We start from the raw sequence: 12,515 nt of genomic DNA on the forward strand, positions 1-12,515 counted from the left end.
ATAAGATTAACAATCAATTGTCCTCAAGTTCCAACTCAAAGAAGTGATTGAGACGAGGATGAAGTATATTGCGTACACTGTTGAAGATATATTCGTATGAAGCCCTGAGATCTTGGAGAAGATTGTGCCATAATGGGAATCCATGGGAGTGATCACGCTAAGTTTACACTCTAAATTTCGCTGACGATCAGATAGTTGCCGACGACTATAAGGTCAGTGTTTTCATGTTCTCAGCGCTTCTGATGTACTAACAATTGTTTTATTTAACCAGTGGCGTCTGTATGGATTATGCATTGAACATTTTTAGAGAAAGCATTGGTACGACACTGCTTTTGTTCAAATTAAAAATTGTTCTTTTTTGATAAAATTGATAATTTAGATTTTACAGTAGCTTACTGGAGTAAATAAACGACCACATAATGAATCTGTAAGCATTAATGGTAAAAACTCTGGATTATTTCCAAATACATTTGAAGATTTTTAGGCCATATTTTATTAATAATATATTTAAATAACATTTCCGATTGTTTCAGTTATGAAAAGTTGGTGACAATTAAATTTTGGATTTCAGAAAATAATTACTGAAATAAAAATTGGAAGCAAACAAAACTTTGAAAAAAGTAATAAACCCAAATATATCGAAAGCCCTAAAATTGAATATTTTTCAGATTGAATATAAAAAAATATATGAAACAGACTAGATTTCGATTTATATTTATAAAACAATAATATTTTATATGATCAGGTTTGAATATTTCATTTTATGAAGAAGTATAGATTCTGTTCCAAATCGCCATGGTCTTTGAAATTCAGAAGAGGTCTTCACGCACACAAAGTTCTAAAATTCCATCAATTCTTTCGAAATATTCTTCAGGATCTCTTATTCCTTTTCCAAATAATCCGCTGAAATCTCCCTCATCTATACTATCCGCGATATCGTAACATTCATCGGTTTGAACCCTATAGCTCATTCTTATAGATACAGGCATACCTGCTATAGCAAGAGGTGCATATCTCTTGAAAGCTTTCTTACAAGCTTTCCATGGAAAACATTCGTCTGGATTGCTTCCCAATTCCCTCAATTTTTCAGAGAGATTACCATAATAAAATTTCAGCAATTCATCTAAATGTTCTAGTTCACATTTTGAGGAACAATAAAAAATAAATTGGGTAACATCAGCTAAAGGTGATCCCAGTAATCCCATTTGCCAATCGATAACGATAACTTGATCTGGTTTTTTCTCCTTGTTCTAAAAAGAAGATAATGGGGAAAAAGATTATTTATAAGTATAATATAATTATGTTTTCCGTATCTTAAAGTCTGTTTTTAAAAAGGATTTATTCTATTTTGAATTAAGAATTACAACACTTGGATAAATAATTAATAATTCTACAGATTAAGATTTGGGAAAAACGTGAGTTACAAAACGAAGCTTGATGTTCTAAGTCTGATTCATAACTAACTAAAGTCTGTCCTGAAATCTACAAAGAAAGCTTTATGAGTTCACAGAGAGAATTTGCACTTCAGCACTATCGCGTACATTTCCAAGAACGGCGTTGGCCGAGCTTCTTCTATTAAGTTGACTTGTGCTGTTTCGGTCGATGTGGATCTCATAATACCTCCCCCCTTAGTTCAGATAACGTCCTCGTTATCAGTGGGATCACCTGGGTTGTTCTCGAGGTCGATGCGAATGATTTTCCTCGGATTGTATAACAGGTCTCTAATTCTTACTCTGTTTATCATGACAGTGATTGTTCCAATGATTATGAAACAGAGTAAAATTCCGCTTATGGTATAATGCGTGAGCTGAGTTATTGGGTGTAGATAAATTGGTTGATTTTGAAGTTTCTCAGCTTCTTGCAGGATTGATGTAGGTTCTCTTAAGTGTTTTAACTGAAGTTTCATTTTATAATCGTAACTCAATGGGAGTTTCGAAATGTTTTCAAATTTTATCTCAAAAATTGGTTCAGTGTTGTCAAATATTGAATTGTCGATGATGATGGTACAATCTGAATGTAGCAGGTTTATTCCTTGTATGGATTTTTTCATAATTATACCATGGCAATCTTCTAGTATTGTCTGCGTATTCTTAAACAGGGGGAGAAGCTGTTTGTTCTGAAGTGTATGGATTATCTTATAGTTGTTTTTGATGAGCACTTTTTGACACTGGTCTGGTGATGACAGGATGCAGGCTTCTTTGACTGGTGGTTGAAGACATAAGACAATGGAACTGCCTAATGTGGAAATACAGGCTTCATTGGTCCAGTATTCTTCATAATTGATTCTGACCAAATACTTTTTCGGAGGTATTACAGCAATATCTTGGTGGTTAGGTAGAGGGTACACTCGGGAATAGTTTGTGGTGATCTATTTGAGAATAGGAATTTTGAGGAGAAAGGTGATGGATTCATCCGTTCCTATGACAGATATTTTAGCAAACTCTATAGTTTTATAGAGATGAACGTGATCGATTGGAGATAATTGTTGTGGTTTATAAATTTTTTCAAGATACTTTCCAATCAAAAGAAGTTCATCGATTTTTATGAGTTCTAAATTTGGTATTCCTTTCATTGCAAAACTGATAGTTCTTTCAAGCATCAAGAAAGTATTCAATAGATCTTCTGCTTGAAGTATTTGATATTCAACAGTCATTCTGAATTGTTCCGTTGATTTTATGTTTTGAAAAAGTAATTTAGTATGTTGAATATTATCATTCAATAAAGCTAAATCTTCTGAGTACCTTTGTGCTAAATGATTTGCAAAAGAAGTTAATTTATTGATTCTTTCAATTTCAGAGTTCTTAATTTGATGGAGACTTTCTATGTTCTCGTTAATAGTTTTCAGATCATCGTCGTCTAGATTTCCTGTGATAAATTTTATGCCTTTGCCAATAAAATTAGCCAAACCTCTTTTAACTTTTTTGTTAATGAATTTATGTAGTATTTGTTCAATTTGGGCTAAATTCGATTTTAATTGAAGGTAAATTCTATGAGATAATTCATCAATAGTTCGATTTTTCTGCAGTGCATTAAAGTTGTAATTAAGTTGATCATAATTGATTTGTAAATTCGTGATGTTTATAAAAAAGAGAAAATTATGGTAATGATCAAGAATTTTTGCCTGACTTAAGGGTTCTTCAAAGTATCCATTACTGATTATTTTGTTGACCTGAAGGGCCTGGTTGATTTGGGTCTGTATCAGGAGGATCATTGGTATCCTGAAAAGAACAAACATTTTTTCTTAGTCGTTTGACTTTTTTGATATGAGCTGTGGTTTCTCTAGATTTTTGAGTTAAACCACTAATTTTATTTTGTAGTTGTCGTTCAACTGTAACTTTTTCAAAAGGCGGGTCAGTTTTTCTGGGTCTATTTCTTTCAATGTAGACTTCTTTTTGTGCTAGATTCGGGGGATCGTTTCTATTCTCATTTATTCTATTCAAATTTTTCTGCCCTTTTTCTTTATTCCGTTCGTAAATATGGTCAAAAAATGGTAATATTTCTTTCTTTCTTTTTTCGTTGTATTGCTCGTAAACTGTCATGTTCAAGTCAAATTCTGGTAATTTGTCGTACGGACCGTAAAGTAAATGAAATGGAGAATATCCGGTCGTTGAATGTATTGATTGATTATAGATCAAAGTTGCAGTGATCATAAGATTTGAAGGATTTTCATTTGGATTTTTCAATTTCAAAATTCTGGGTTTTTCTAATAGTGTTGAATGAAATCTCTCAATAGGAGAGTTTGAACTTGGGTTATTCACAGTAGTAAAGTGTAAATCAATTTTATTCAACTTACAATACTCTAAAAAGGTTTTATTATGAAATTCTCTTCCTTCGTCACAAACAATTTTTTGAGGAATATTATGATGTGCCAAATAATGGCGTAATTTGTTGAGGATTGTTAATGCTGTACCATCTTTAACGAGATACGACTGGGCGTATTTAGAAAAGAGGTCTATTATTGTCAAAAATTTGGAATTAAGAAAAGAAAAAGTATCGATGTGTATTACTTCAAATGGTCTCTTTGCAAGAAGAGGGCCAGAAAATTTCAATCTATAAGGGTGTCTTTCGTATTTTGACTGAAGACATAGTTCACATTTGTTTATGATTTCAGTGATTTTGTTTTTCATTTTCGGCCAATAATACTTTTTTGATAAAAATTTGTGACTTTCTGAAATTCCATTATGATTTTTGTCGTGATATTCGGAAATAATTTCTTTTTGATTTTCCTCGCAAATTACATCCAATAAGTAGATATTGCTAATAAAAAGTTTGGCAGAGTAGTTAAATGATTCTTTACAAAATCTAACGAGAGGTAAACGCAGCTTATTGTCTCTAAAATAAATTCCATAAGATTCATTTGGTCTGAGAATTTCTTTGAAAAGTTTAGAAAAATCATCTGTAATACAATTTTGTCGTATTGATACGCTATACGTGTTTCTTCCGAAGGGTTTACTAAATTTCAAATTGAATTGTTCACCGATGTTTAAAATAACTCGATTGGGATAGATATTGACTGATTTTTCTGTAATTGGAATGACTTTTCCATTATCTTCTTGGGTAGAATGAATGGTAGCATCAGTATCAGAATTTTGATCATCATTTAAATTTTGTTGTTCACTATTATTTGGAATAGATAATTCATCGTTTTGGGGATTGAGAATATTTTCTAATTCTTCATCGCCTAGTTCAGGGAGTTCACTCACATTTGGTAAAATAGAGGATAGTTCTACATTTAAATCAACATCAGATAGAAGTGGTTCATTTTCTCGATTATGTATTTCTATACGAGAAAGAGCATCGGCAACTTTATTTTCTTTGCCTTTGGTGTGAATGATTTTAAAATCAAATTCTTCTAATTTCAGTTTCCAACGTATGAGTCGAGAATTTGGTTCTTTGATTTTAGAGAGCCATACGAGGGGATTATGATCGGTTTCAATTGTGAAATGTTGTCCATAAAGATAAGGCCTAAAATGTTTTGTAGAATCTAGGATTGAAAGTAATTCTTTTTCGATAGTCGAATAATTTCTTTCAGCTGAATTTAGAGTTCTTGAATAGTAAGCTACAGGTCGATTTGATTGTGATAAAACACTTCCAATAGCAACATTTGAAGCATCGGTGGTTAATTTAAATGGTTTCTCGAAATCTGGATATACTAAAATTGGGGCATTTGTCAATAATTCTTTGCATAAGTGGAATGCATGTACGTAATCGGGATCATCAGGGTTTATTTTTGCGCCTTTTTTCAAGCATTTAGTAAAAGGTGAGACAATATGTGCGAAATTTTGAATAAATCTGCGGTAGTAACCTACCAAACCTAGAAATGATTTGATTTCTTTCACTGTACGAGGTATTGAGTAATTTTCTATAGTGTTTAATTTTGAGGGGTTGGGGGATACTCCTTCCGGGGTTATCACATGTCCCAAAAATTCTACATTTTTGCTTAAAAATTCGCATTTGTCAAGTTCGATTTTTAGGTTGAAGTCTTTTATTTTTTGAAATATTAATTTTAAGTGATTAATGTGTTCTTGTAAGGATTTGGAAAATACGACAACGTCGTCCATGTATACAAAACAGAATTTATGGAGATATTCTTTGAGTACGTTATCCATACAACGTTGAAATGTACTTGGGCCGTTTTTCAAACCATAAGGCATTCTAACATATTCAAAGTGGCCATTATTCACTGTAAACGCGGTTTTTTCGATCGATTCGGGGTCCATTTCAATTTGATGAAATGCTTTTGCCATGTCGATTGTTGTGAAATAACAACTTTTTCCTAAGTTATCTAAAATTTCTTCGATACGCGGTAAAGGGTATTTATCTTCTACGGTTTTTTCATTAAGACGTCGATAATCAATGACCATTCTGTATTTCTTTTGTCCAGATGCGTCTTTTTTCTTATCAACAATTCAAACTGGGGCACTGTAGGGTGAAATCGATGGACGTATAATTTTGTCATCTAATAATTTTTGAATTTGTTCCTGAATAATTTTTTTCATGTGATGGGGGTGTCTAAAAGATTTAACATAAACTGGTTCTTCATCTTTTGTTCGAATTTTGTGTTTTACATTATTGCTGAATGAAAGATCGGAATTTTCATTATAAAAAATATTTTTGAATTTACTACAGAGTTTCAAAATTTCTCGTTTTTCTTCAGAATTCATGTGTGAGGTTCTAATATTTTTAGCAATTCTAAAATTTTGGCTTTCTAATGGAGGTGTAGATATTTCAGTCTCTAAAAGAGATGTCACAGGTATTCTTTCAGTTGGTTTTGAAGTTGGTATAAAACAAAATCCGTTTTTCGCATGAGCAATGCATTCTGGAGTTGAAAATTCTTGAAAATTTAATTCTGGTAATAAAACATCACCGTTTTCTATAGTGACAGGTACTTTAACAAAATTATTTGCTTCGAATTTTTTCGGTTTTAATTTTGTGGAAGAATATGCAAGGTTGAATGGAATTTTCATGTTATTAATTTCTAAAGTATGTGTTTTATAGTCGATGTTTGCACCTAATTTTTGTAGATCTGATGTACCTAATAAAGCGTCGAATTTCTGATGCCAATCAACTACATGTAGATGGATATTATCGAAGATTCCTAGTTCGTATAAAAGTGGAATGCTCAAATTATTGTCAGCTTTAATAGTATTTCCTAAGCCTGAAACACTGAATTCTTCTTTGTATAAATATTCAAAAAATTTTTCGAAGGCAGGTTTCGAATTAATGACGGAGTTTGTTGCTCCCGAATCAATTAAAATTTTAAGATCAATTTTGGGTAGATAAATATAGGGCAATTTTGACTTAATTTTTACACAATTTAAGTCTAAATTTCTTGGGATTCCGAGGCATTCATCTGAAAATTTTCGTCATCCTCGTAATAATTCTCACAATCAGGTTGTTGTTCAATTTCCGCATTATAATATTCCGTTTCATAACATTCTGGATCGTCATTCTCGGTTTGAACATTAAATAATTCTTCCGAATAAAATTTTGGTTGTTGTGATTGATTTGGATTTCTTTGGAATGTTCTGGTTGATATTGACATGGGTGTTTGTTGTGGTTGTTTAGAAGTATTCCTAGTCGAAATTCCAAAAACTTCGCGATTCGTGGGGAATCTTTGATTGTTTGAAATCGGTTTATTTATTGAGTGAGGGAAACCTGGTGGGTTTCTAGAATTGTTATTAAATTGAGAATTTGTTGCTGGATTAGTAAAATTTGGTGGGTTATTAAAATAATTTGGAGTAAAATTATTGTAATGATTTGAACGATTTGGATAATTTGATGGTTGTGGGCGTATGTGAATTGGTTTTTTAGGCGTTTCTTGTGATTTTCGTAGGAATTCACAATATTCCCATTCTTGTTTTCTATTATCAAAAAATTTACATCTATTTATACATTCTTCGATGGTATTTGAATCGAAATTACTTAGATAGGATCGATAAGGTTCTAGAATTCCAATTTGAAATGTTTTGAGGGCTAAATTTTGAATGTCCTGCTTTTTGTACAAGAGATAATTTGGGTCTTGAATATTTAAGGTCAGATGTTGAAGGAGATCATTTAAATTTTTTGATAGCCTACTGTAAAAATCTAAATAATTTTCACTTCTATGTTGTACGCATTGACTTAATGATGAAATTAATAAATCTTCGTTACGTTGGTCTCCGTACCTTTGCAAGAGAACTCTTCTGATTGTAGGCCAATCAGAGGCATTTTGGAAAGCAATGAAATCTCTGGCTTCATTTTTCAATTTTGATCTTATAGAAAAATTAAGCGCATAGTTCAAGTCAGGATTTAATCTTCCTTGCAAATGTAGTAGTAAATTATCGACTTCATTGATGAATATCGATAGATTTTGACCAGGTGAATATTCTGGTATGGAATTCAATAGTAATTGTAAGTCCTGTCTGGACATTACTTCGGTAGGTATAACGTTAGTTACTTCGGTAGGTATAACGTTAGAAGAAGTTTGGTTATTCATTTCGGAATGTGTTAAAGTTCTTCTACGATAAGGTTGAAATCTATTATTTCTAATCGATTGATTTTGTAAAAAATTTGCTCCTAGCTCTAGAATTTCTGAGTCTTCAGCGATAATTTCTAATTCTTGAGATGAGTTATCTGTCATTTGAAATTAGGACTGATGTGGAAAAAATGAGGGAAAAAGGGGTTGTTGGACTTACACCAAGATTTGCATCCTATAGTGGTTGGTCCTTCCTTCTGGATCGAAGTGGTTGGCTTCCTTCTGGGTTGAAGGGGTGGTTGATGATGGTTCTGGATATCACATCAAGAGTTGAAACTCAACGGGAGTTCCTTGGACACAATCCGTAGCGGACACTTATTTCAGTTTCGAACTAAAACCCCGTTGCGATATCCTGTTCGCAGCGCCAATTATGTTTTCCGTATCTTAAAGTCTGTTTTTAAAAAGGATTTATTCTATTTTGAATTAAGAATTACAACACTTGGATAAATAATTAATAATTCTACAGATTAAGATTTGGGAAAAACGTGAGTAACAAAACGAAGCTTGATGTTCTAAGTCTGATTCATAACTAACTAAAGTCTGTCCTGAAATCTACAAAGAAAGCTTTATGAGTTCATGCACAGAGAGAATTTGCACTTCAGCACTATCGCGTACATTTCCAAGAACGGCGTTGGCCGAGCTTCTTCTATTATGTTGACTTGTGCTGTTTCGGTCGATGTGGATCTCATAATAATATGTATAACATGAGAAGCAAGAAACTGTTTCAAGCGAATAAGCACTAATGTCCGCGGTTACTTTTGGTTTTGCCCTTGGTTTTGGCCCCTTAGGAATAACCGGCAATAACCTTTTTCCTCTTGAATACAGTTTGGGTTATAATTCGGCATTTTCGTTAATGTAGATCAGGGTGCTGTATTCAAAACAAACACCCTCAACTTTTATTTTAACATCATCATTCTGTATTCGTGAAACAAAGCCTTATTTCGATCAAATTTAATCTTACTGCTCGAGTGCGATTATCTTTGGTTGTCTGTGGTCCAAATAAGTAAAGGGCTCGTTCATGACGTCATGTGATATAAACAACAATTATCAGAAGTGTTTGAATGCAGTAATTGATGGTAAGTACTAATAATGACAATAACCAGGTTATTGCGCTTAGTAATTAATATATCTTAGGTTTGGCCGAGAAATTGGAAACCAAGAAAGTAAAGAAGGCAACGGGTCGTAAACGGTGCATACAGGCAAATGCAGAAACAAAATTCCGACCAAGTCCAAAGTCACACCTTCTTTTTCCACCCCTACACCCAATTCATCGGTATATAGGGTGCAACTAAATAAGTGTAAAACATTTGAGGAGGTGATTCTTCATCGAAAAAAAGATAGGATCTTTCATATAAAGAAACTTCATTGGAGCATCCCTTGTTAAGATACATAAAATTTGCATAACAATTTTTTTCACAAGCACTAAGAAAGTTACAATATTGAAATAAATCTGACGTTTTCTACTACCATAAAGACACTTAGCCAGTAATTTATTTGGTTCACATTCATTCAGGTTGTAAGGGGTGGAAAACGCAACCACTAAAATTTATATACAATGTAACTTTTTGTTTTATTATTTGTTTACCATTTAAAAATTTATTTCCGATAGCCTGTTTCATTCTAAACACAAAATGTCTTTGGGTTTTTTTGCCCAAAATAAACCGGTTTGTACCAAAAAATTATTTTACGAACAACTACAGAGATGAAGAGAGGAAAAAATTTCGCTAGAAACAACACCCCAAAACAAGTCAAGCTCCGACCAGCAGTCCAAAATACCCAGACTGCTCCCACATCCAAGGCACAGAAGACTGCCATCAATGAGAAGACGAGCTCTACCTATATGAGGAGGCAACTGCAAGACCAGTTGTCTGATCTCATCATAGGCAACATAAGAAAATTCTTTCTGGGCATCCTAGCCGGAAACGAAGCCAAAATCAAAGGTGAGTAATGGATCATACAACATTTCCGAATAATTATTTACAGATCATATTCTGGATGTCCACCAGCGATGAACTAGAAGAGTTAGCATGTCAGCAAGTCCGCGTCGTTATCATCATTATAAGCGAGACTAAACTTAAGCCATCCAGGAATACATCCTATATCGTTCAGACAGCTGAAACCAGAAACGGAGGCGGAACAGCTAGTGATGCAAAAAATCTCTTCATATACACCATCAGTACCGACTCTAGACCAACTGGCAGTAATAGATAACGTAATAACAATATAAAATAGCCTTCTTCGTCTTTTTCTTGTTACAGCAAACCTGGCAGATTAAGAACCTTAAAGCGATATACTCAAATGAGACTCCTAAGATTGTACCAGGAGATTTCAAATAACCCGAATTATATAGCTGAACCAGAAAACCCAATGACATCATCCTCAGAAACTATTCCTAAGCAGAACGACGAAGTTTTAGTAATGGCCCATGAGGAATCAACATACCACACAACTATTCATAAGAACAGATATTTTAGATATTTCCAGGGTGAAAAATAGCAAAACTTCCGAAATCAGAATTTAAACCCCCCTCCCCACCAATCCACGTATCAACCGGCAGAATAAACTACACAGAACCAAAAATCCTAAGAATTCGCAGACCGTATATTGCGAGGCAGATCTAGACCACATGGATAAAGTAGAAAAATATTTGAAGAGAAGAGAAATGTTTGAAAAATTATTTCGCAATTGGTATCTTAAATAATACTCTGAAAGATTTACCAGACAACGCTGTTGAAGCTCTAACAGGTATATGTCATCATATTTTGAAATTTAGATATTTTCCAGATAGATAGAAGAGATTCACCGTGGTTTGCATGGAAGGACACACAACCATCCCTTGATCAGCCTCCTCAATTGGGAAAGTCACTGAAGGGATCATACACTCCCGCTTGACTAATATCATTAGGCTCTCGTGATCTGGTCAAAATACCATCAAGACGGCGTAAACTGTCTGAAAGAATGGTGCAGCAAGTGATTAATCAAAGAACAGAACAGAGCAGTATTCTTCTCTTGAAACGAATATTGTCCGTTCAGCCCATTCCAGATGATATATCCCCTGGGAGTCTCAAGTAACATACTTGGGAGTCATCTTGGATAAAAAACTTACATTCAACCAGCACTTCAACAATGCCGTCCGAAAGGAAATATTATACATACTTGCCAATTATGTATATTCGCTGCTTTCTCCTCGCTGCAACATGTCCGCCCACAAGGTTCACTGTACTACTCAATCTCCCCCAGAACGCCAATATTCTCTAAGGATCTAGTGAAACTTTCACCCGTGATATCCAGAGAGAAAACCCTCGCCAAAAACCCACGAAAGTCGATAGGTAACAAATATTTCCGCCATTTAACACAATTAAGAATAATATAAAAGACTCATATATTGAAAACAGTAGGCAAGGTAAAGTGTTCGACCTCTTCATAAGATTCTTAAGGATTTCCCCTGCATTTTAGAAAAAAAATGGTCTTATATGAGAGAATATAACTATTCCAATGGTATGGAGCCAAGAATGATGAAATGAGGGGGACTTCTTCTATCAACAACTATAAATTTTCATCCAAAACGTCAAACATTGAAATTCTTAGCACATTAGGGTATGAGATTCTTATTTCTTTTAATGACCATAATGCAAAATAATGACTGTATCACTTACATAATGAAATAAAAAATTGTTATTCCAGCAGTCACCATGTCTGATAACAAGGTACTTTTCATCTTTTGCGGTTAAACATTCTCTGAAGTGTTTCTCAACTCCTTTTCTCAGATTCTTCAATTTTTCAACAATTAGCGGCTCATTTTTGTCCTTGTAAAATTCTACTACAAAATCAATTTCTTTTTCAATGGTCTTCACGAAAACTGGAAACATTTTCGTGCTTTCGAAACCTTTCATATGTTTCCCAATTTCGTTAAAAATTTCTGGTTTTTGATCTTTCAATGCAAAATTGAATGCATGCCATTTGGCATATGCTTGCAACACAAGTTCAATATGTATCAAATCATTTGGAGTCAGAATATCATGTACCATAAAATTCATAGCTTTCAAATTCTTCAAGACTACAATAAACAGGTCGTCTCTTTGTATAGTACCATAACATTTCGGTATATTATCGAATGGTGAACAATTATTTTCTTCGGCCAATTTTCGAAAAATGGGTATGATTTCTGAATATATTTTCACTTCACAGGCATATCCCCTCCTGAATTCTAGATTATCTAGTACTGAGATATTATCTTTACCCTTTTTGATGAGCAGATTGTATTGTTTTTCTTCTACGTGTTTCAAGCCCTTTACGTCGACGGAAATGATTTCGGAAGTAGATCCTCCTGTTTGGTCATATTTTGGGAATTCAAAACTGAGTTCTTCAAAATCTTCGTCTACAAATATTTCTTTCAACCACTCAATCACTTTTTGCCTAATGGCCATTTTCACAACTCAATTCTTAACGATTCGATATCCAAATATTATCAAGTACCGCACTTAAATAGATCTCGACA

General features: G+C 33.6%; 1 protein-coding gene across 1 annotated transcript; it reads right to left on the minus strand.

Annotated features, from left to right (window-relative positions):
• On the minus strand, nucleotides 1–12,509 carry LOC123688515. Its single transcript, XM_045627115.1, has 2 exons — nucleotides 11,674–12,509; nucleotides 1–1,250 (listed from the first exon to the last, which is right to left on the minus strand). The coding sequence occupies exons 1-2, from the start codon at nucleotides 12,442–12,444 to the stop codon at nucleotides 810–812; spliced, it is 1,212 nt and encodes a 403-aa protein (XP_045483071.1). The 5' UTR covers nucleotides 12,445–12,509; the 3' UTR covers nucleotides 1–809.
• Nucleotides 12,510–12,515: the final 6 nt, after the last annotated feature.

Source organism: Harmonia axyridis, chromosome 1 (assembly GCF_914767665.1).
Source record: "Harmonia axyridis chromosome 1, icHarAxyr1.1, whole genome shotgun sequence".
Classification (NCBI taxonomy): domain Eukaryota; kingdom Metazoa; phylum Arthropoda; class Insecta; order Coleoptera; family Coccinellidae; genus Harmonia; species Harmonia axyridis.

Bases quoted from the DNA above. Each gene is read 5' to 3' on its own strand.
- LOC123688515 (XM_045627115.1), bottom strand. From the start codon at position 12,444: ATGGCCATTAGGCAAAAAGTGATTGAGTGGTTGAAAGAAATATTTGTA. The intron at 1,251-11,673 runs GTAAGTGATACA...TCTTCTTTTTAG, and splicing joins ACAATTTTTTATTTCATTAT to AACAAGGAGAAAAAACCAGA.